The 23,365-nt window shown below is 45.4% G+C and overlaps 1 protein-coding gene across 1 annotated transcript; it reads left to right on the top strand.

Annotated features, from left to right (window-relative positions):
* The first annotated feature begins 4,606 nt into the window (after positions 1–4,606).
* On the top strand, positions 4,607–23,002 carry TICRR (TOPBP1 interacting checkpoint and replication regulator). Its single transcript, XM_066196365.1, has 22 exons — positions 4,607–5,254; positions 5,799–6,087; positions 6,678–6,919; positions 7,178–7,421; positions 7,947–8,082; positions 8,793–8,935; positions 9,640–9,852; positions 10,411–10,559; positions 11,261–11,355; positions 11,714–11,807; positions 11,975–12,054; positions 12,375–12,611; positions 13,034–13,130; positions 13,351–13,423; positions 14,124–14,264; positions 14,764–14,854; positions 15,380–15,441; positions 16,235–16,390; positions 17,126–17,283; positions 17,487–19,776; positions 20,975–21,079; positions 21,423–23,002. Exons 1-22 carry the CDS (start codon positions 4,607–4,609, stop codon positions 21,539–21,541), a joined length of 5,862 nt encoding a protein of 1,953 aa, XP_066052462.1. The 3' UTR covers positions 21,542–23,002.
* The last annotated feature ends 363 nt before the right edge of the window (positions 23,003–23,365 follow it).

Raw genomic sequence — 23,365 nt, 5'->3', positions numbered from 1 at the left:
ATGTGGAGGCCAGTGTGACTGGGGAGTGGAGCCAGAGTGTCCAGCCCCCTGCTCTGGCCGGTCCCACACCCCTTCCCTGCCCCTGGCAGGAGCACCCTGTGCCCTGCTGTCCCCTCCCTTCTGGCTCTCGGTGTTCCCCTTACTCCCTCCCCATCTCTGAGATTGCCCTTCCCCAGCTGGCACTGTGGGTGAAGGCAGGGTGCCCTTTGCTCCAGCTCTTGGCTTTTGGAAAAGCCGCTGAAGTGCAGAACAGGAGGAAGGTGTGCACTTCAAACCAGGTACCAAGATCCTGCATGAGTGCAAAGACACGTGATGGCCTCGCCAAGGCTGTAAGGATGTTCAAGTGACACATGTTCCATAATTTCCCAAAGTGATTTACCCAGAGCATCCTCCTGGCAAGGCAAACTGAGCTGGGGCTGCATAACCAGGGCAATACTGTGAGACGGTGCTGGAGGCCTAAACACCCCCTCCTCTGGTATGTTTTTCTTTTAATTAACAAACATAAGCACAAAACTCCACTTTTCCTCCTGTTTTGAATTAGGTGCTCTTTCCCCAAAGAGCCGGGCAAGTCCTTCAAATGGATCCCAGCTCCTTCCTCTGCCTGCAGATCCCTGGGTTGCCTGTCAGTCTTCAAGAGATGAAAGACTGCAGCCCAGGCAAGCTGCCCAAATCTGCTGATGGCATCTAATTGTGGCCTGCAGGCTGAGCAAGCAGCACTGATTTTGGTGTTGATTAGGCAATAATTTGAGTTTATTATTTTTCCTTGTGTGCTTTCTTCTCAAAAATGACAGATGGCAGAAAAATGCTGTGGATGGTCTTGAAGAGACTGACGGCCACACAAAATCACTCTTCAACCTCATTTGAACCCTGTGCAGGCAGCAGGGTAGAGACAGAATTGGGAATAAGAGAGAAGCCCATCTGCCTTAGCCCTTACCCTGCATGAGCAGAGCTCCATGTGACTGGGGTCACTTTTTGGGGACACCTAAAGCAAGTGGATGTTGCTGTTGTCTGAAGGACGAGCTCCCCCTCGAGCAATGCTGCTCAGGGTGTGTTTTTGGGTCTCCCATTACACAGGGTTTCTTCAGGGCTGTCTCAGCTGTACACACCAGGATACAAAAGATCTCTAGCTAGAAAGAAGCTGAAATCCCCAAACAATACTTGATCTCTAATTGCTGGAACACTGTTGACAGTTGCATGTTCTTGTGCCAACTACGTGGTAAGACCAGTATTCTGCCCTGCCCTGCAGCAGCCCTTAGACGCCTTGGAAAAGGCAGCACAGGGGAACATTTTAAAACAAAAGGGAACTTGCTTAGGTACTGTAGCCACCAGCAGTTACACTCTGTGATTACTCTAGCAAAAGAGTAACTGCAGAGCTTTTCTAATCTATGACATCAATTGAAATGGCAGGGTCTCCAGAAAAGCAGCTTGCAAAGCCCTTGTGCAGACCCCAGAGGAAGCAGTTCTGCCCCACCTGCTGTCCCCAGCCCCTCTCCTCATGTGTGGAGGCCAGGAACAAAGGCTAATGGCTTTTCTGCTGGCCTGATAGTCTCACCTTGCTGCACTACCTGGCACTGCCCCTCCTTATCAACCTGCAGATCAGCACTTTGTCACTGCAGTCGCATCAGGGCTGGCATGCTCCACTGGCTGTCCGTGCTGTGAGAACCCATTAAAAGACCAGCTTCTCTCCAGGCTCCTTTTCAGGGCCAGGCTAATAGTGGGAAGGCTGATGGGGCTGTGCCAGCACAAGTGTCTGCAGCAGTGCTGGCAGAGCACTTCCTATGATGGGTAGGCCACCATTGCATCCACCCTACAAGGTACCCAGCTGTGTGGTAGGACACACAGGGCAGCCTTCACCATACAGTCACAAATATCAATGTGATTAAATGTCCTATTGGAAACTTCAGACTGGTGTGAACTTGCTCCACCACAGAATTTCGCCCATCATGTCCAGCATCCATAAGAGCCGCAAAGTTTCCCCAAAAAATCACTGGGATGATGCTGAGGGAGAAGGAACATTTGCCTTGCTGCTTAAGAGATGTGGGACCAGGTCTAGCAGTGTCCAGATCTTAGTTACCTTGAGTGAGGGTTGTACAGTACTGGCCCCAGCTGGGTCTCAACAAATTTCTCACTTTTATGAGCACTAAAAATATTTGAAAATACATAGATAAAATCTAAAGCACACAGAAAGCCTTCCCTCTTGCCTGGAGGCCTTGGGGCAGCTTCACCCTGGATAAGAGGGAATGGGTGCTCCCCAGAATCAGTGGTCAAAGCAGCCAGTGTCAGTAGCCTTTGGGCACATGGGGTGTAGAAGGCACTGGAGAATGGGGCTTTGGGGAGTCCTGGAAGCCTTCAGACTCTGGGCATTGCCCAGTATCAAAGGTGCCTTGTTGCTTGTGCAGGTCCTTGAGGAGTGACCTGAAAGCAAAGCATCTGAGTCAATACAAAACAAAACTTTTGTTCCGGCCGGCTCAGCAGAAAGGGAAACAAACTTTCCACTGGGGCAGGACAGAGTGGTGGTATGAGGGTAGATCAAACAGTTCACTTAGGTCTGGGCTTTCTCATCCTTTTATTCAGCCCCCACCATTAAGTATCCCTTGGAGATAAATATTGGAAACAGGACAAAATAAAGTGAGATTTTTAGGTTAAAAAAAAATCTTATCTGGATCAAAGTGACAACCACACGTGATACAAATTCACAAATGATTTTTCTTGCACCCTCTCCTTCCTCCCAAGAAACAGCATTTATCAGCAAGTAAATGATTGTCCAGAAAGAACCCAAGGACTGTTGGAGAGGGAAGTTGGTGTCCTTGTGGAGCAGGCAGAGAGGGTAAATGCCTGTGAAAGCAGCACACACACGGGACAGCAAAAGAAGCAGAGATGTGAGCAACTCTGGCTGTCACACAGGGAAACACCATCACCTGGGCTCAGTCAACACCTCTGCTGGCTTTCCCAAGAGCTGGATAGGCTTCCAGAGCAAATACACTGTAGTGGGCAGGAAAGGAGAAGGAGTTTGGGTAGCTAGCAGCAGTTCCTGTGTTGGAAACTGTCAGATTTTGCTGGGAAACTCCCCTTTGCCCTGGGTTTGTTTCGGGTCCCAGGTGGACTGTGATAAGGCAGGCTTTGGTCACACTCTGCTAAGTGTCCTCAGCAGGCTGCTGGGACAGATGCCAGTGGCTGGACAATGGCAGTGACACGGTGTGGTTGGCTCTTCTTCAGGGCTCAAACAGCAGAGTGACGTCAAGCAGCAAGAGATGTCAGCCCCTGGCCAGGAGAAGGGAGCCCACACCCCCAGGGCTGCAGGCTGCCCTCTGCACTTTTCCAGGGAGACCTGCCGTCCTTCTCTTGCTCTTGGTGGCAGGTTACTCCTGCCCACCTGAGTGGATCAGCTCCTGGTTCCAGCTCATTAAATCCACTTGTGTTCACAGGGTGGAGCTGAATGGGCGGTTTAGTGCCCGCTTGTCTTTGTTGCTCTATAAATATGACTGGCTGCTGGTGACACTGGTTTGGGCTGGGGCATTCAAGCTCTGTAGTCCAGGGTGGAGCGGACACCTGGGTGGCTCTGCTCTGTGGGGATTCCTCTGCCGTTACCCAGTGTGATCCCACCTTCACCACTGACACAATGGGGCAAGAGGGAGCCCTGCAGGGAGGAGATGCTCCTGGGCAAGGCAGCTGATGACAAGCTGGGGTTTTTGGCCTCCACAAGAATCAGCCCCTTTCTGGGTGCACTGACTTCACACCTTTGCATAGAATAGTCAATATTGGAAGAGACCTTTACAATCAAGTCTAACCATCAAAAGAGAACGTTACTGCAACCCCTAAACCACATCACCCAGCGCCAGATCCAGATGCCTCTTGGGTACCTCCAGGGATGGTGACTCCACCACTGCCCTGCCCAACCTATTTCAACGCCTTACTATCCGAACAGTAATTTTTTTTTTTTTTTTGTAATATGTGATCTGAATTTAAATCTGAATTTTATCCATACAGGCCCTGGGCTGTCCCTGCTGTCCTCCAGGGAGGCTCGGGGAGGAGGATGCCGTGTCGGCGGGACCCTCCAGGCAGGCTGTGACTGCCGCTGTCCCTGTTCCTCCTGCCCGCGGGCGGTAGTGGTGATGGGGAGGTGCCGGTGAGCGGGCAGGCGTGGACCTCTAGCGGCACTAGCGGAGCCTGCCCGGGTGCACGGCGGGCAGGACCGGGCCGGTGTCACGGCCCAGCCCCGGGACCCGGCGACCGCCGCCCCAGTGACGTCATACGACAAATCCAATGACGTCACCACCAGGCGCGCCCTGTCGGCTTTAAATTTTAAACCAGTGGCGGCGCCCAATCGGCTCGGTCGGCGCGCAGGCCCCGCCCATCACTCCGCCTCTGCCTCCCGCCAATGGGATGGCAGCACTCTCCGCACGGCCGGCCAATCAGCAGCGAGCACCCCATTCGCCCCCGCGTCGCTCCGCCCTCCCGCTTCCCGTTCTAGGCCAATGGGAGAGGGAGGTGCGGGGAGTGGGCGTGGCGGGCGCTTCGCGGCAGCCAATGGGGGCCCGCGCTCGGCGAAGGCGCGAGCGGCCGGACCGGGCGGGCGATGGTGGCAGCGGCGTGAGGTGTCCGCGCCATGTCGTGCTCGCACAGCGCCGTGTTCCTGCTGGACACCGCGGGTCCAGCGCGTCGCCAGCGCCTCCAGCACGGCGCCCTCCGCCTCCTCACCCTCCTGGGCTGCCGCTTCGGCCTCTCCCGCCTGCGCTGGGCCTTCCGCTTCTTCGACTCGCTCGGCGGCCGCGGCGGTGCCTCGCGGGGCGGCGGGTTCCGCCCGCCGGGCCCCCGCGCCTGGGAGCGGTTCGAGGAGGAGCTGGCGGAGCGGCTCGGGGCGCGGGCCCCCGCCGCCCTGCCCGGGCCCGCGCCGCGCGCCGCCCTCACGCACAGCGGGCTTAAGGAGACGCTGCTCGACTTCCAGTGGGACCGCCCGGAGATCGCGTCCCCCGCCAAGCCGCCCCGCAGGGGCCGCAGGACGGGGCTGGCCGCCGGAGAGCCCCCGGAGGCGCCACCCGAGGGCTTCGTGAACGCCGTGTTCCTGTTCTCCCCCTGCCCGCACTCGCGGAGGGAGCTCCGGCAGTTCGTGTCGGGGAACGACGCCCTCTCCTCCCCTGTAGAGCCGCCCACGGCGCAGGAGCTGGCGGAGAAACTCCTGCCCAAGAGTGTCCAGGAGTTGCTTGTGGAGCAGAAAATCACCCTGTTCTGGGTGGACACTGCCGACAGGGCTCAGGTAACGAGGTTACACCGCGCAGCTTTCCGCTGTGAGCACTGGCGGGACATCTGCCACGCGGGTCTCTGGCATAAGTAATCTTTGGATTAGGTAGGGAACCACGCCAAGGTTCACTTACTGCCACATAATCTTCAGCAAGGGACTGAAATCTGGAATGGAATTATCCACGTGGAGACTGAGATATATTTGCAGCGGAGTGGCTGTACAGTGTTTATTGATGGGGTGTCTTGTGCTTTGACTTAGAGGCGTATTACAGCTGTTCAGAATTGCAGATAAGCAGCCTGATAGTTCAGGTGTGTAGATACCAGATTAAAAAAAAGTAGCTTGAAAATACTGCTTGCTTTTAATTCACTGGGAATAGTATTTACTTTGTTAGGCTCCTATGAAGGCTGATAAAGTCCATAAAGACACTCCGAAAGCACCCTGTTTAGATGCTATAGATATGTTTATATGCCAGCTTTTCTGAAAAAGGGCAATCTTTATTTGTTTGCATGAAAGCTCTCTCACTGCCAACCTTGAGACTTCTCTGTTACTTTCGTTTCAGCTGATCGAATGCCCGGATCATGGTGGCTACTGGACAATGTTTGAAGTGATTTGCCAGATGGGAGGCACCATTTTGCCGGCAGAAACCTTGGTGCACTGTCTGAGTCACCCCAGGGCAGATGCTGCTCCTGCCTTCCTTGGGGACTCCGGGTTGTTCCCGGTGCCACCGGCTGTGCCTTGGGCCACGCTCCTGCCCCTGGATGCAACTCTGAACTGTTTGTTCTCCAGGCCATCCGTGTATCGATCAGTGTTTCCCCAGCAGGAAGGAATGTTGTTTCTCAGCATGCCTGGTAATAAAAAAAAAAGAAAAATATAGATGTGCATGCTAGTAATTGTTCTCTCGTGCAGGGTCCTTGATGAGCTTCCTTTGTGAATACTGTGTGTAGAAGTAACTTGAAATATTTAAAAGCCTAGGTGTTTTGGTTTTTTTTAGAGTTCAGCTTGTGCTCTACTTCTTCTGATATGAAAACTGTTAGCCCACATTTCTGATTTAGCCTTTTCAGTCTTCCATGCTCCTAGAACATTGGATGAAGTGCTCTTTGCTGGTCCCACCTTATAGAGGTGTACTCCCTTTTCTCATACAATTATTTAATTTATTTAAAATAAGAACACATATTAAAAACCCTTCCCAAGGTAACAGATTAGCTGTAAAGCAGTATGCAGGTGGTCTTTCTTTAGCTGGCTTTCCATGCACTCAGCTCTTTGAGGGCATGGGAAGGAAGTCAGTTCTACAGCACACTGTAGAGTATATCTACTTTTTAATCCCTGTTTAATCTTAGAACTCACTTTTTTGACATTGAATGTCAGAATTTGACATTGATGGAAAAAACTTTTTTTTTTACTTGCTTTCAGACTTTTTCTTTATCCTATCCTCGCACAGGTGAGAAGAAGCAGGAAAGCTGTGCTGTGATCCTGGAACCTCTTGCCATGAGCCAAAGACAGCTGCAGTGTCCAGTCAGCATTGTCCTGAAAGGAAGCTTGACAGGTTGGAGCTTGGCACAGGCTGGCCACTTCCTCACAGAGAGCTGGATACTGCAGAGATCCCAGGCTGAGCAGGGAGAATGTTACAGGTGTCTGTTTCATCAGCTGTTGAGGAGTCTGGTGGCTGAAGGACTGCACATGGTAAATCTTCCTCTTTGCCTTAAACTAATACATACTCTGAAATGAGCTGTGACAAAAGGGGTGGCAATGTCATGTTGTGAAGACAGTAATTGACACTGCACTGCAAATTGCCCATTTGAAGCTAAATTCAGAACTTTTTTTTTTTTTTTTTTTTTAAGATCATGTAACTATAAGCTGCTTTAAAGTATCTGTGCTCCTTAGGTCTCTGTATTTCTAGATAATGTAAACTCTTTCCTTTTTTTTTTCTTTTAAATGCAGATTGCTGAAGTATCTCTGTCTAAAACTTGGTGCCCCCGCACTGCTGTTCTGTCACCACTTTCTGAGGATACTGCAGTTCTGACTGTGCTTGGTCCTGAGAAGACTGCTGAAATTCAGGGATGCAGCCTTGAAGGAGCTGTAGTGGAAGACTCTTCCCAAAACTGTGCTACTCACCTGCCAGAGATTGTGAATAGTGTGTTGAGTAAAATTGACATGTCAGTGGAAGATTCTCTGGTCAGTCTGGGTAGGTGTCAAGAAATACAAAACTTGACATGTTTTGATCATCTCCAGATCTGTGGTGAAAAAAAAAATCTAAAGTTAATGATTTTGTCCTTGAGGAGTCTAATTTTTGGGACTTGTTCATTGTGTAGCTAGCTATGGCCACACAATGTGATGTGATGCAGAATGAAATGTATCTGGGTGTAGCTTTCTGTTTTATTGACAAAGTGTTAGTTTCCATTAGCTTGCAGATAAAGCACAGTTACATGTGCCTGTGGGCATGCTTTTAGAAGAAGGCTTCCTAAAATGTGTCACATGGGCCATCCCTGGCCAGTAAAGCCTTTGGGTGGGACTGCAGTGAGGAGGCTGCTTTTACATGTGTCTTTGTGTTAGAGTGACTCACCTCGTTTTCTGATGTATTGGCTATGAAATTGTCTCTCCAGGATCAAAGGTTTGGGAACCTCTGTTTTAGAGCTTCTGTGAAGGTTGGGACCTTCTGCCACTTAGTTCAGCTTTTCTAATTTGTGTGTGTGTGTCTGCCTGCTTACAGGAGAAGAAACTCCAGTGCCAGAGTGGGTCCAGCGGGAGCTGTCCCATACAGGGGCCTGGCATCCTTCAGTGCTGGAAGCCTGGTATCCTGCATCCAATGCTTGTGGAGCAAGCTCAGATCTGATGGAGTCATTCAGGTATTTTTCTGAATGTCTCTGAGCAATATCAAGGATTTCTGCTTCCTGTTAAGGGAGTATGGCTGTAACATGGCTTAGAGTTCTAGAATTGAGTGCCTCTCTACTGCTTTTATTTCTGTATTCAGTTTACTGGTGGCTTATCTCTTGGTGGGGTATATAGACAAACTGGGAGCAGGATGTTTGGGTATCAGTTTGCATGAATCAAAATCTTGCCAGTTTCAAGAGTTATAAAGGTCACTTAAAATGACCTTGAGCTTCTTGTGAAATAACAAGAGTTCAGCTTTTATGGGATGGTGAGATCCAGTGCAAGATACTGAAGATGTGGTTGTGTTCTCACAGTTGGTGTTCATTTGGAATGAATAAGCTCGCTTTCTTCAAAGAGCTTGCTGAGTGAAACAAAAGAGCCTAATAAAAAAGCAAGATAGTTTAGAAAGCACAAAGCTGCTCATTTAGGTTTGTGGTACAGATCAGTGCCATACCCATTGCACATTAATGTAGTGCTTGTTTCCAGAATTTTAAGAGGGTGTGGGTTTTCTGCATCTCCTAAGTGTGTTGGGGAGCAGGTGATGGAAGAGTTACTAGTGTGTGCTACTTGCACCATGTTTCTGCAGACTGGAATCTACAAAAACCTTGTTTCTGTCCACAGGGAAGAAAGGATATGCCTCCTACTCCTACTTTATTTTTGGTAACAGTATTGTTCTTTCATATAGGCTCCTGCAGGTTCCTTGTGCTAACAGGAAGGATGATGCACACCGATCTGATGTGGAGCTCTCAGAAAGTCTATCTGAGCTGTACCAGAGAAAATTCAGTGAAACCTCTGCTGCAGCTGGACCAGGAAATAACAAAAAGAGACGTACGTATACTTAGGGATTATGTGTGCATGTTGCCAGTAAAAGATGATGCATGAAGCCCAGAGATCTGTATTCTAAGTAATAGCATGCTTTAGATTTTTTTTTTTATTTAGGGACAATCTCATTTACTTATTACTATTAGGTTTGTCTTGTAGTAGAACCCCAATTATTGTAATTCAAGGCTGTGCAGGGACTGACAGAGCTGTTAAAAGCAGCATGCAGAGCTCTGCAGTTTAATTAGCTGTTGAAACAGGGACTGCTCCAACTACTAGTAAATATTGCAACCTCTCAATTTTGTTCTGATTAGAGAAATAAAACTCTTTCTTCTAGAAGATTTTGATTGTTGCATTTCTGTACACTAACCACAGTTGACTTTACCCTAGCCTCATGTGTCTGCAAGTCCTGCTCTGTCAGCTCTTTCTATTTCTGTGACATAAGATTGCTGCCTATATATATAACTTCTGATTAAACCTATGTAACTTCTTATGCAGAGCAGTATGCGCCTGGCTTTTTATTTGGAGAAGTAGCTGCCTACTACACTGCCTGTATATTGATTTCATAAAGAAATACCAACCTTTCGGGCCATGTTTTCCTCTGGGAGTTTACTAAGTTCACAGTAATAGAAAATTTAGTGTTATTCTCTGCCTTGGATGGAGTTCCTACCCCAGTGTGCCTGATTGTAGAACTCTCTCTTGTGGCATTGCAGGTGGGGTTCCCCGAACTCCAGTTAGGCAGAAGATGAAGACCATGCCCAGATCCCTGCAGATGCTCAATGCAGCAAGACTGAATGTAAAAGCTCAGAAGTTTCAACCTGATGCTGTGCCACCAGCAGTGAATGAGAAGGTTCCACAGAAGCTTTCAGCAAAAAGATTGGATGAAAAGGTGGAAGGAAAGGCAAAAGCACTTAAAATATCAATTGGTGTGTGCTAAGTCGTGTTACCTTTCTGTCCTGATACATCCCATATGAACTCTTGATATCCTGATATAGGAGTCATAGAGTATTTTTATGGAGGGGAGAGCAAAGATAATAATGGAGTATTCAGTACCAAGGAGCACATCAGTGTTTTAGTTTCTGATTCTTTACAAACTTGCATTACAGCTGCTTCTGGGGTTAGTTTCTTGTCTTGTATCCATCTGAAAAAAGCAATAAGGATTTACTTTTAAATTTTTTTTGACTGAGAGAAATAGAAGGAAGCACTCATCAAGGTATAACTGGAAATGTAGTCCTATTTACTAATTAGGCAGAAATAAAGGGCATTTCTTGACTGCTACAGTAGCCTGAAAGTTTGCTGGCCTTAAGCAAACTTCGTTGATTAGAGGATTGATTTAGCTTATAATATGTCATGGGCCTGGACCTGGGACTGCCTCTGTTAGGTGCTGTTCTCTGTGCTCTGTTCTCTGCTTCAGCTGGTGTGGGCATTTTATCAGTGAGGTGTGGTGAACATGTATTTGGTTAACAGAGACCATTTCCTTGCAGACTTCCAAACAGAGGAGGAGCTGCAGTCCCACTTGACTGCAAGCTACCAAAAGGCTGTTGCTGAGGGAATTCCCTCATCTGTGTGTGCCCAGAATATGATCATGGCCATTAAAAGGTTCTTGAAAATACAAGATGCCAAAGAGAAACAGGTAGGTAAGAGCATGTGGGCAGAGTTGTTACTGATCTGGAAGAATTTTTACTATTTTGGGCTACCTTTCCTTCATGTTCCCTGAAGTTTTATGTGGAGTTGCACCATGGTCACTGACTGCTTCTATCTGTGAGGACTCAACAGTGAGAAACTGGATGCTTGTAAAAAAATGTAGGAAAAATCCAGTTCAGTTACCAGTTTACAACTTTGCTAAATGTTGCAAGATGTCTTTTCTTAACATTGACCTCCTTACAAATTCTAATTTCAAAGACAGTATTTTAAAAAGTACCTTCTTGCAAACCGTATATTAAAGAAGGTGCATGTTTTGTTTTTTGCCTTACATGGCAAATCTAGGCCTGGCTTTGCCAGGAAAGAGAAATTGTTCAAGGTATTTCTTTAGCACTGTTCATAGGCTTACAATAGTCTGAAACCAAAACTGGTAAACCTGTGATTAATTTAACAAAGACACTGAGAGACAAATCCAAAGTGGATCCAGAGTGAAGAAGGCCTGAAGCTGCGAGCAAGAGACCTCTGATTTCAAGCTCTAAGTTGTTCTATGACATAACTTTGCTACTAAAAGGAAAAGTAATTTCTTTCCTTGAAAGAAAAGGAAAAAAACCCTGTACTTCCAAAAGAATAGGTGGGGGGCTAACTGGGGGATAGGAAACAGTTTTGAGGTTTTTGCTGTCATTGTGTTTGCAGGTGGCCTGTGTGGGAAAAGTGAGAAACATTCTCCTGAAGACCAGCAAAATGCTCAGACAACAGCATGGCTCACAGAAGGAGACCAAAGTCAGAGAGTATGAGACACTGTATTTACTTCAGCCTCTGAGATACTATGGAGTTGATTAGCAGATTTTAATGGTGGCTTTTTTGTACAGCTGGAAAAGTATTTACATGGGGCAAATATTTCAAGGGAAATCTCTGGTTGCAGTAAAACCATTTCATTAAATGCAGATATACCCATGCTGTGTGATAAGCACTGCAGCCTATATCTGGAATGAGGCATCTCCCTTGCCACCAAAAAGAAATGCTAACTAAATTTTGCCGTCAAAAGGAACCACTTCCCTTCCCATTGCTTTTTTGAGCACACCTTTTGCAGTAAATCTGCTGTTTCCATTAGAAGAAGAGGTGGTGGATAATTACTTATTTCCTCAGGTGCCGACTTCAGGTATTTTTGCGCCTTGAGTTGTGCCTTCAGTGCCCTTCCCTGCAAAGCAACGCTGAGGAAATGGAGCAGCTGCTAGAGGAGGCAAGTAAAGTATAAACCAGGCTGTGTTTCTGCATGGCACTAGAAATGCAGACCTGGAACCTGCTTTTCCTTTGATTTTACACTAACACTTTATATTCCTTACTAAAATATCTGGTGCTGCAGCTGTCAAACCTTAATGCCTTTTGCCACCTGACTTTTTCTTCCAGGTGACAGATATGCTGCGTATTTTGTGTCTGACTGAAGACCCAGCCTATCTTACAAAGTTTCTAGAGGAAATATTAGAATTGTAAGTTCTTTAGCATGACTTGTGTTGCTGGGGCCTGTGGTTTGGGTCAGATGTCTGTGAGTAGAGAGCAGTCAACAGCTTTGATTTACTGCATCTTCATAATTCTCAGAAATTTAGACGTGTTCTCTTTATTACAGTGATGTTTTGATTAAAGAAAAAATAGCTGATAAGCAAGTAAGCTAATTAAAACCCGGTTGATATTCAGTTTGTTGTTTTTAAATTGACATGTAAAAACAAGGATTTAGTTCACACCTTGGGTTTGAAATACCAACAGTTTTGAGGAGGGGTGTATTTCATGTGGGTTCTCTCTGGTGCTCCAGGTATATGAATTCTATACCAAAGACCCTTGGAGACATTTATTATGGTCTGGGTACACAAATACCCCCGAAGCTTGCATCCGTTCTGCCTTCAGACTTCTTCAGTGATGACTCTATGACTCTGGATAGCAAATCTCCAGGCCTTCCTCCCTCCTTGTCATCTGTTTTAACTCCCAGCGCTGTTTGCACTGAAAGTGATCAGCTGGAGGAGCTGCGCACCAGATCTGCCAAAAAGAGAAGGTAATAATTCCAAACGGCAGGCAGCTTTTTGTTGACTGTAAAAATTACAGTCTTGATTCTGTATTTGTATCTTACGCAAAAGTAGATTTCAGAAGCATCTTCCATGAGAGGAAAAGCATGTTATGTGTGCAATAGCTGATCTATATAGTTAAAGTTAAAAGTGATTTACTGGAGATCTGTGGTGGGGATTCTGTGTTCATAGTAGCAAATTGTGAATGAATTCCAATACCAGCCTTAGGAATAGCTTTTTATATTGCAAATCATATCCCAGTGTTGTAGTAAGTGAGGTATCAACGCAGTTTGCAATTTAAATTTAGGTAAACACTTCCTGTCTCTTGAGTCACACCTAAGTTTAATTGTCAGTAGGTTGATAACTGTGCTCTTGGTCTTATTTTAACTTAATTTTTGTGTATTTTCTAAAGGAATAATGTGTTAACCAGACACAGGAGCATGACAGAAGCGCCACAGAACTTGCGTCAAATTGAGATTCCCAAAGTAGCCAAGAACCCCATCAGAAAGGTAAAACTCTTCCAGAAGGATTGTGTGTGAGTTGTGATGCTTGGCTGCAAAAACTCTTGCTCTGTATTCCCTTAGTAAGTGTGCCCTGTATCAGCTGTACAAAGATGAAATTGTTTCGAAGGAGAAGTTGAAATAATGTGTGGTTCAGAGCTTATAGTTAATACTCATACTTAAACATAACATTGCACTGCTGCCGAGGCTGATTTCTTGTTTGTTTCAGGAGAACTTGCGTTCTTACCTTGCCACTGAGAAGTCCCAGCAGATGCCTTTGTTGCAGAAAGAGGCAGTGCAAGGTACATTGACTTCTGGCTTGATCATGGAAAGGTGCATCTTCAGCGCATGTTGTCCCTGTACATTTTACTGAGCCATGATGAAATTATGCTGAGGCATGCTGGAAATCTGAAGGAAGTTTTGCTGAGTTGTGCAAAAACTTTGAGGGGGAAAAAAAATATGCGGTATTCCTAGTACTCATATGCAGAAAACTTAAATTTTGTGTCCTCAAAAGAAAACCTTGACTCTTGAAATTATTTCCATCTTCTCTGTCCTGAAAAGAAAATGGGCACAAGAACGAACTATATCTGAAAATAGGATATATCCCCACAAATACTTCATAAAAATAAATCTCACGTGTGTTCTCTGAAGCAAGATGTGCTTTGGTTGAGATTTTGTAGTGCACCTAATGTTCCACATGGGACACTGACTGTCTGCTTTTGCTGCTATGGCATCTGCTTGTAGCTTATTGCTGGAATAATGCAAATAATGCAAATTCAGATGAGAAGGCTGGAATGAATTTAGAGGAGAACCTGTTCCAGTAGCTGAAAAAAAAAACCTTTTCAAAGTGTTTGAGCCTCTAAAAAGTTGTCCTTCCATGCTGGTATATTGTTCTATCCCTAGTGGCCTGACAAAATTACCTTTGTAATTTTTTTTCTTTCTTTTTTTTTTCTTCTGCTTTTCCTTGTAATTTGATCATTTCTTGCTTTTCTTGCCTCACAGAGGTTACAAAGGTGAGGAGGAATCTCTTCAATAAAGAGATACTTTCACCATCAAAAAGGTCACTGAAAAAGATGCTTAGAAGCCAGTCAGTATCTGCTGTGGAAGGCCTAAAATACAAATGCACCAGTGAGGGCAACAAAGGTAGGATATGACCTGCACATGTAGGACTGTTGTGGAAGAGCTTTTGCTAAAATTCCTATTTTTGTGTTCTCAGTTCTATGAAACAATTATGATCTGTTTTTAATAAAGCATAATAGGAGGTCATTGCAGTGACGTTTGGAGGGTGAATAATGATGGCATTGAAACTGAAACCTATTTTTACTGAACTCTTTACTTCTCATAAAGAAGATTAAAGTTAAAAATGCTTGGTTAAAAAAGAATCTGTGAAATAAAGATAAAGAATTAAATTATCTCAGTAGGTTAACTATGTCTGACATGGTACTATTAATAATATTGAGGGAGTGGGAGGGAGGTGTAGACACTGGACTGAAATAATGATAGCTTGTGAGTGCTGAGAGACAGCACAGAGATTTAATATTGGCTGTCATTCTTAAGCTTAAGCCTGTACAAAACTGTATTTATTTATTTCTTCCAAGTGCTTTATAATTGTGTGATGTCATAGCTCTTATGTGTTTTTTAGATCATCACAAGTTATTGACCAAGAGAGTTGCAGAAACACCACTACATAAGCAGGTGTCCAGGAGACTCCTACACAAGCAGATCAAAGGCCGGTGAGTTCTTTCTGAATTTCTTCAGTAAGTATTGCCTGTCTAATTAATGGATGCCTAATTAACGGTTATGAGCAGAATTACCAGGTATCATTGTGGTCAAAGATGATCTTCACTTCAGGCAGTAAGAGACCCAGTGGAGGCTAAATGCCATTGCTTATGTGGGGGGGAGATACTGCTTGCTTCATCATGTAAGTCAGGCTGCTTTAATTCCTTCAGCTAATATCTGTTTAGGTTCAGTTGCTGATTCAAGGGCTTCTGAAGAAAAGGCTCCTGCTGTATTTTGTGGAGTCCAGGCTGAATTGTGGCATTTTCTTTCATGTAGAACTGTTACCTGTACATCTAGGGAGCTACCCATACTTAATTACATGTCAATAAGAGGCAAAGTGCTCTCTAATTGCTCGCTTAGAGTAGCCCTCAAAGCAATACATTGGTGTAGAAAAGAGCACTGCTTTTCAGTTTCTGGCAAGTTCTGTTCTTGTAAATGTGCTCAGTATGCTAAGCCCAAAATGTCTGTTGTTTCTTAAGGTCTTCTGATCCAGGTTGTGACACTGGTGTTGTAGAAGAATCTCCAGAGAAGGCCATATACGGTAAGCACTGATTTTTCATTAAAGGTGGTTTGGCCATGTCGTAGCTTCTAAGATGAGTGTGCTTTCATTTGGCTAATTAATGAGAAGTCAGTCCAAAAGTGTTGTACTGTTCTGTTCTGCTAGAACCACTTGCTGCTCACTGCTTTAACAGCTCTGGACAATAGAAGTTAAGAAAGAGAGGTAGGTATTAAGTCTTTCAAATGAAAAAACGTGAAGGACTTGAAGGGTGAACTAGATTCTGAGCTGCTGTAATTACTGTCAAACCAGCATATGCTTATTTTTAATGTAACTTCACCATGTTGTGCTGTGACCCTGCTCTGATTTCTGCTGTAATAGACAGCCACCTGGCTCTGGGGAGTGTCTCTTATATTGGCTACTGCTGTTCCTTTTCCCCAGAAGGGAAGAAAAAACCAGCAAGTCTGGGCAAGTGGGAAAATGAAATTGCTGATGAAAACAGACAAGAGCATTAACCCATCTTTTAGCTTGGATGTAGCCTGCATTGAACACGGCTTTTCTAGCATTCCTTTCCATATAATTGCTGAAGAGGAATGACAGTAATCATGAGTTAGAAGAGGGGCGTCATACTTTAGAAGGAGATTTGTATGCATAAATATTCCAAATCCTCAAGAAAACTGAACCTTTTCTTCACCTGCTTGCCTTTCTGGGTGGGATAGGTATCTGTAGAGAAGTTTCTTTTGAGAGTATGTTCCTTGCAGTTGTGGACTATTCCTGATGATGTGCCCATTGCAGAGGGGGAAAGAAGGCTCAATCTCCAATGTCCTTACCTTTCCAGAAGCAGGTTTGAGAAGAAGCCCACGCATCAAACAGATGTCTTTGAATAGGACCTGCTCTGGTGCTTTCTATTCCACTACACAGCCTACCTCAAAAAATTCACAGTACCTCCACCAGGGACAAGAAAAGGAGAGCTGTAAACTGCAGGATGTAGAAGGTACTGAGTGGGATTTGAGCAGACTGATACTGCTGATCTAAAAAGCTGGCATGGATAGCTCTGAGTTTGATTTGATTTGGCTCTACAAGAGACTGTAAGAAGCTAAGAGCTGTCATGTAATACCTTCTGTAGACAGAAATTCATCCTCAGTAATTATTTTTTAATTGATGATCTGAATTTTGAGGGTGGTAAGGCAGCTATTTCTATGATGAATTCACTGCCAACTTAACAAACCAGTCAGGCCTATCTAACAGAATACCACTGATTGTCAGTCTGCATTCCTTAAATGCAGTGAAATCCATGTAAAATATGGGACTGAAATCCTATAGCTTACTCAGTCTACTCTGTGGCAGCATAAAGCAATGACTGATGGGATCTTCTTTGCAGGCTTTCTCAGTAGGATTATCAGCTAAAAATGGTGACACTTAGTTCTTTATATTCTACTTATTAGAATCCTTAGTCATGAACCAGAACTATCTAAAGCTACAAGCTATAAATAGAATAAGAGGCCGAGGTATTTTGTATTTTTTTTTTTTTACCATTGGGGCACTCTTTCTGGAGAGGGATGTTAATTTCATAATGGGAAATAATTCTGGTGAAGCTTTAACACTTGGCTAGAAAAGAACATGCCAGGGATATGAGCTTTTTACACTACTTTGCCACACATCTGACGTGATTCAGACAATTGTGGCACGTTACTTTGTAGTAGTTAAATTGTGCTGTTCCATGTTATAGGCCTTAACCAGCATTCAGAGAGCCCCCCTGTCCAGACTCCCAAGAGGTTTTTCTTTGGTGCAGTCATTGACATGTGTAGTCCTGCAGTGAAGCATTCACCTGGAAGGAGGAGAACAAGAAAAGATTCCTTACACTTAGAGGAGCTTACCTCATGTCAGGTAGAAACAGTTACCTCCCTTTCTCTTTCTTCCCATCCTCATTTTCTCCTCCATTCATCAGCATCTTGAATTTAGCATTCGTTAAGTCTCATCCAATGGGTTTTTTATGTTTCAAATCGTGGGAAGTAAATATGAAGATGGATAGATAATACTCCTGGAGTAGAACAAGCATGATTATTTAATTTATTATTTTTCTCCTGCAGACTCCTAGAAAAACACCTCATAAATTTGCCCAGAAGGCACTAAATTCTGCCAGTAAGCTCCCAAGGAGATCGCCTCGCATTGCCCACAGGATGCCACAGAAGCTGGAGAAGACACCTGGCAAAAGTCCAGCAGCTAAGCAGCCTGTAGCTAAATGTTTGGGAAAGTACTTTTCTCATCCTGCACAAAGGGTCAAGTCTCCATCTGCTCTAACTGACAGCAAGAGGGTTCACTTACTGCAAGTTGCTGCTGAGGACTGTTGTGCAGCACTAACACTTTCCCCTTCTTGCAAAGAGCCTGGCTTGCAAACACCAAAACGTGAAGGGTTCACAGGGCTTAATGCCTCTGTATTACCTCCAACAGATTCAAATCTAACTGCTTCTTCTTCCCCCTCTGCCACTCAAGAAAGGTGTTTTACAGAAATTCAGACTCCAAGACGTTCCTTGAGATACCTCTCAAAATCAGCATCTCCAGTTAGTGCTCGGAGGCAAATCCTCACAAATGAAATTCAGGTGCAGTCAGATCAGTTATCTCAAGCACCTAAAAGGACACCCAGGAAACTTGAAGATCCAGGTTCGAAGTTATGTACCAGCCCACTGAGTACAGAAATACCTCAGCTTGCTATGAGGCCAGAGCCTCTCTGCAGTTCTCCACTCCGTGAAAGTTCCACAAACACTGTGACAAGCTGCTCTGCTTCCCACATGCAGGCTGGGGAGTCTGACTGGGAACCTGGTGCATCTAAACCATCTTCTCAAAAGACTCCAGGTATTACTGGCACTTCGCTGAGGTCCCTGCTTCACACATCCAAGCAAGCCAAATGTGAGCCAAGTTCTGGAGCAGAGAGCCTCACATGTGCCATACTTACAGAATATGAGGACAGTCATGATGGTGGTGGTAACTGTTCTGTAGAAAGCCTTCCGCTTCATCAGTCCCAAGTTACTGAAAATACTTCTGTATTGGAGAAAAATAAACAGATGGATAGAGTGTTTCAAAAGTCTCCTTCAAGGGAGGACTTGGAAAACTTGGAAAACCATTTGTCTCCAAAGCCTTTTGCTGGAGGGCAGGAACATGCGCGGAGTGCTGAGAGAGACTGTGAGCTGTCAGTTAAGGGGGAGAACTGCAGTGCAAACACCTGTGAGCCCTTCCTAAGTGATTTGCAAACAGTCAGCAATGACTTGGAAGCAAGAACCCTGCTAAGGGAAGAATGTATGGGACTGAAGGCTCCAAGTCTCAAGAGACGCTCCAGGTTTGCCCTGAATCCTTCTCCTATGCAGAAGTCTCCTCCTGCTTATTCCCTGCGCTGCACTGCAGACAGGCGGCAGCGGGAGGCTGCAGCACGCATGGCGGAGCCTCCCTTTGTTGGCAAGTTCTCCACTCCTAAAAGTCGTTGCAAACTTCCCTCTGCCAGCCCACCGACATACGAAGTGGAAATTGAAATGCAAGCCTCAGGCCTGCCCAAGCTTCGCATTAAGAAAATTGGCTCTTGCTCGTCGTTGGAAGTTCAACCTGAAACAAGTGCCAGCAAACCCAGGGGAGGAGAAAGCCCCTTCAGTGATTTTGCTATGACCTGGTGCAGCAAGCACCCAGGGAAACTAGCAGCTACCTGTGTTTCTCCATCCTGCTGCCGTTCTTTCCATAGTACACCTGGGAAAGGTGCGGGACAGACCTACATATGCCAGTCATATACCCCAACAAGATGTGCCTCTACTGTCACCTCCCCGTTCCCCTTGGATGCAGGAGTTCTCCGGACACCTTCTCCAAAGCAGAAGGGGAAGACCACTCCTGATGCCATCAATGACTGGCCTCGGAGGAAGAGAGCAGCAGGCAGCACTGCTAATATGGGCTGTGGTCAGAGTGAGAGGAATGCTGACGACAGGTCACGGGTGTCAGCAGGCAGAGAGAGAACGATGAGGATCTCAGAACACTGCAGCAGCAAAGTAACAAATACTCTTGGGGAATTTGAACTGGAAGGGATTTGCAGGCTCCAGGATCAGGCATTTCCTAGTGACTCTGAACCCAGGGCTGATGAGGACTCTGCCATGGGACCTTTTGGCTTGAAATCTCGGAAGCGGGTCTTCACTCACCTATCACCAGAAAAGGAGGAGAATCACAGTGCCAAGAGATCACGTGCTGATAGGAGCAGCTTGGATCTCACTGGCTTTTCCACAGATGAGGGCGGCAGAAGTAAATCAAGGACAGACTCTCTACTTCCTGAGAAACCAGGAGCATGTGCTCTCAAAACACTGGAGCAGCACAGTAGTCTTGGGGATGATGATGTCTTCCTTTTGTCAGGTAATTAAATGGCATGAAAGACACTCCACTGAAATTCAGATGTGGTTAAAAATGAGGCTTAGACTAAAACAAGAACACAATTGTTTTCTGTGTAATTACCTGAAGGAGAGTGAGGTGAAAGGGGAGTGGCTTGTAGATGACATGGAAGATAATTATGTGGATAGGCAGACTGGATATGAGGAGTATTAATGATGGAAGAGAGATCAGAGAAATATGAAAGAGCAGGAGGCTGGAGGAACTAAAAGGAAAGTCTGAGAACTTGTGGAGAGAGGATCCCAGTTGCATTCAGCCAGTGATTTGTTCAGGTTTGTGTTGATGCCACTGGCTTCTGCCCAGCATCCAGCTCTGAAGCCAGAAATCTTAAGTGTAAAGCTTGTCTGCTTCAGTGCTTCAGACGGGAGTCGTGGTGGGGTTAGTCCTGTGGATGTTGGTGTTTATTAGTCCTCCAGTTGTCTGCCCGTGGTGGTGGGCTGGTTAAAAGTGCTACCAGAAATGATTCCCTTGCTAGCAATAATGATCAGTAGGTGTATAGATTTAAACTGCCTCTTTGCTTTTGCTGTGGGTACAGAGGATTTAGCTAACTTTGGAGAAACAAGCTGTTCAGCTCTGTAAACAAGGCCTTGTGAATTTCAAATACTCAATCCAGTGTTGTTGTAGAAATTACTGGGGGCTGTGGCCGGTGTTGTTCTATAGTCATTGCACTAAGCTTTGGTGTCTGTTTTCTTTTGCAAGGAAAGATTTGTACACAGGCAGTGTCTTACTCAACATTATCACAGAAAAAAGGCAAAACCTTGAAGCAACATTAATCCATATTCAGGATATGAAATAATAGTGGTGCTTAGCCTTAAGATGGTCCTGTAAGAGACTTTCTGTACCTGCAGACATTGTGTTTGTATTTCTAGATCATTGTGGTTGTAACAGTTTTCTTCCAGGAAATGTGAATTACCCGTGTTTAATACAATGAAGGATTTTCTGCTAAACCAGCTAAGAAAATTAAATGTGCTAAGAACTGATTCTAGACTGCCATTTACCTTTCTCAAATGCTAAAACACTGCTGTGACAGCCTAGAGTTTGTATCACTTTGATAAGTGGTATTGGAGTATCACGTCAGTTTTGAGGTAGCATAAAGGGTGTGTGTTAGACTTAATATTTGAGTTGTTGAGTGGTTTTGCTTCAGCGTCTCACTGTGCTTCTCCAGGCTCCACTCCACCCTTGAAGAGTGGACTTTCTGCCAGCAGCCTTCTAGCCCTGACCCAGTCTCCACTGCTGTCCCCACCACCAGGTCAGAGAAAGCGTGTTCAAGGTAAGCACAAGTGAGGAAAGGCTGGGCTCAGGTAGATTGGCTGTGCTCTCTACTTGCCTCCAGCTAATAAGAACAGTATCATGCTGTGCTGGGGGTTGGGCTTTGGGCAGAAAACCTGTGACTGTATCTGCCACTGCTGTGTTCAGTGCCTCAATCTCACATGCTTACAAGAAGCTTGGTATGAACTGGGAAGTTTGGAAGGAGAGGTAACAATGAAGAGAGAGTAGCTACATGGGAAGTGCAACTTTCACTTCTTGTTGTCTCCACTTGGTATTTGGCTTCTTGGATTCACCAGTGAATTCTGGTAAACTGTGGCTTTCATGTATTCTTCCTGTTTTTGTAGAAGAGGAATCTGATGCTGTCCAAATTACTGCCAACCAGGAGCTGTCTCCATTCCACGTCATGGCTTCCAAGAGGCATCGCTTTAGCAGGACTTACTCACGGAAAAAGCTGCTCAGCTGAAGTTTGGAGCCAGGCCAGCATGGGAAACTTTGTATTATCCCAGCTGTACAACACACCTTTTAACGAAGACTGGGATTTGGTGCTGGACTGGAACTGCTGTGTGTTGGTAGGAGGCTGGGTGCAAGGTGATGGCAGTAGAAATAAGGACCACTCTAAAGGTTTCTTCCATCCATTCAAAGCCTTGCTTCGTCTTTCTGCTAGAGGAAGCTGGGAGTTCTGCAGTGAAGATCCAGTTCTCCCAGGCCAAGAGGGAGAATTGTCAGTTTTCTACAGCTTTCTTGTAAAATAAACTGATATGAATTTTCATTGTGTCCTTTAATCCAAAATCTGTCTTTGGCTTGAGGGATGTGGGCTGCAGGAAGGAGGATGCTTGGAGGCTAATGGGTACAGAACAATCTGCGTGCTCCTGCTGTGTCTTGTCCTGATACTAAATGGATCCCTCTGTTAATTGCATCCAGTTTGCCACAGCTTAGTGGGAAAATAACAAGTGGATTAATTAATTAGTCAAGTGCCAAGAGTACAGAAAAGGGGGAAGATAATTTAACTGGGAACATCTTTGTAGATCATGAATGGTTTGGTGTATCTGCTCCTGGCTACTGCTCAATAAGCAGATGCTGATGGAATGACTTCATTGTCCTTTTCTGCAAACTTGCAGTAAGCCAGAGAGAATTGGCTGGGGAAGTGTCCTTGAGAAGTAAAACTTGGATGGAATAACTGGAAATGACAGTTTCAAGACTACTCTTTATCAAACTGAGTCATGGATTAAATAGTGATTTAGTTGCCTGTGACACATTTGTGTTCTAACCCCATGATGAGAGCAAGAGCTGTTGTTCAGTGCCTGAGATGTAGCCTACAAGGGGCTAAAACTGTGCATAATATTGGAAGGGCTGAATTTTTTCCCTTGGGATAGTGATCTGTTTATGCATAGCAGGATCTCAGGGAACTCGCCCCACTGTGTCTACTGACTGCAAGGGAGATGGAGAGCTATGAAAATGGTGTGAGGTCATCCTTAAACAAAGCATGGGAAACCAGAGGTTTGTTAGGTGGCTTTAAGGGACTATATGGGATGGAGTGGAGCTTGTTTTCTGGATACACAGTTTGTTGCAGGAAAGCTCTTAATTTCCCAGTGGGAAAAGGGGTGGGGAATCCTGTGCTTAACAGTGATTGTTTTGCTTCTGGGTGAGCTGTATCTGCTTCAAGGATGTGGAGTGACACAAGCGTGTAGTTTCAAATCTACTACTTACTTCCAGTAGGGTGGATTGTTATTTTCCCTATTGAAGGTCATTAACAGCAGGAAATAAAGTGTCTAAACTTAATCTTGCATAGCTCAACCACATACAGAGCCCTCAATAATATCCCCCCTCATTGTCACACCAGGCAAGGTCAAGGATGTAGATCAGAAGGTGGTTCTTATATCAGATGCTGGCTTTTAACTTGGTGTGCTACTCCTTTAGTAGTGGTTGTGGTGGCTGTTCTCATTTCAGGCTGAAGCAGTGGCTTGTTTTTTAGGGTCAAGTGGTCAAGCAGCCCCTTGCCCTTCTTAAAGCAGATATCATTTCTTGCTCTGCCAGAATTGAACTTAGTCTCCCTTCCTGAGCTGTCAGTGTTAAGCTGCAGGATTGTATTTAGGCTCTCTTAAATCCAGACTGGAAGTTCTCTCAAGAATATGAAAACTGCTTTAAGAGCTTAGAGGCTGCAGGAGAACAGAACCAGAGTTAATTTTATCATGGATGTTTCAGACAATTCTGCTGCTGGCTGGAGATGCTCTTCCTGTGGCAATTTGATGTAGGAGGCCTACTAGATGTGGCTGGGGCTACTTAAAGC

Source organism: Chamaea fasciata, unplaced genomic scaffold (assembly GCF_029207755.1).
Source record: "Chamaea fasciata isolate MVZ Bird 193981 ecotype frontalis unplaced genomic scaffold, bChaFas1.0.hap1 SCAF_14, whole genome shotgun sequence".
In the NCBI taxonomy this organism is placed as follows: Eukaryota; Metazoa; Chordata; class Aves; order Passeriformes; family Sylviidae; genus Chamaea; species Chamaea fasciata.
This window is presented reverse-complemented; position numbering and strand designations above follow the sequence as displayed.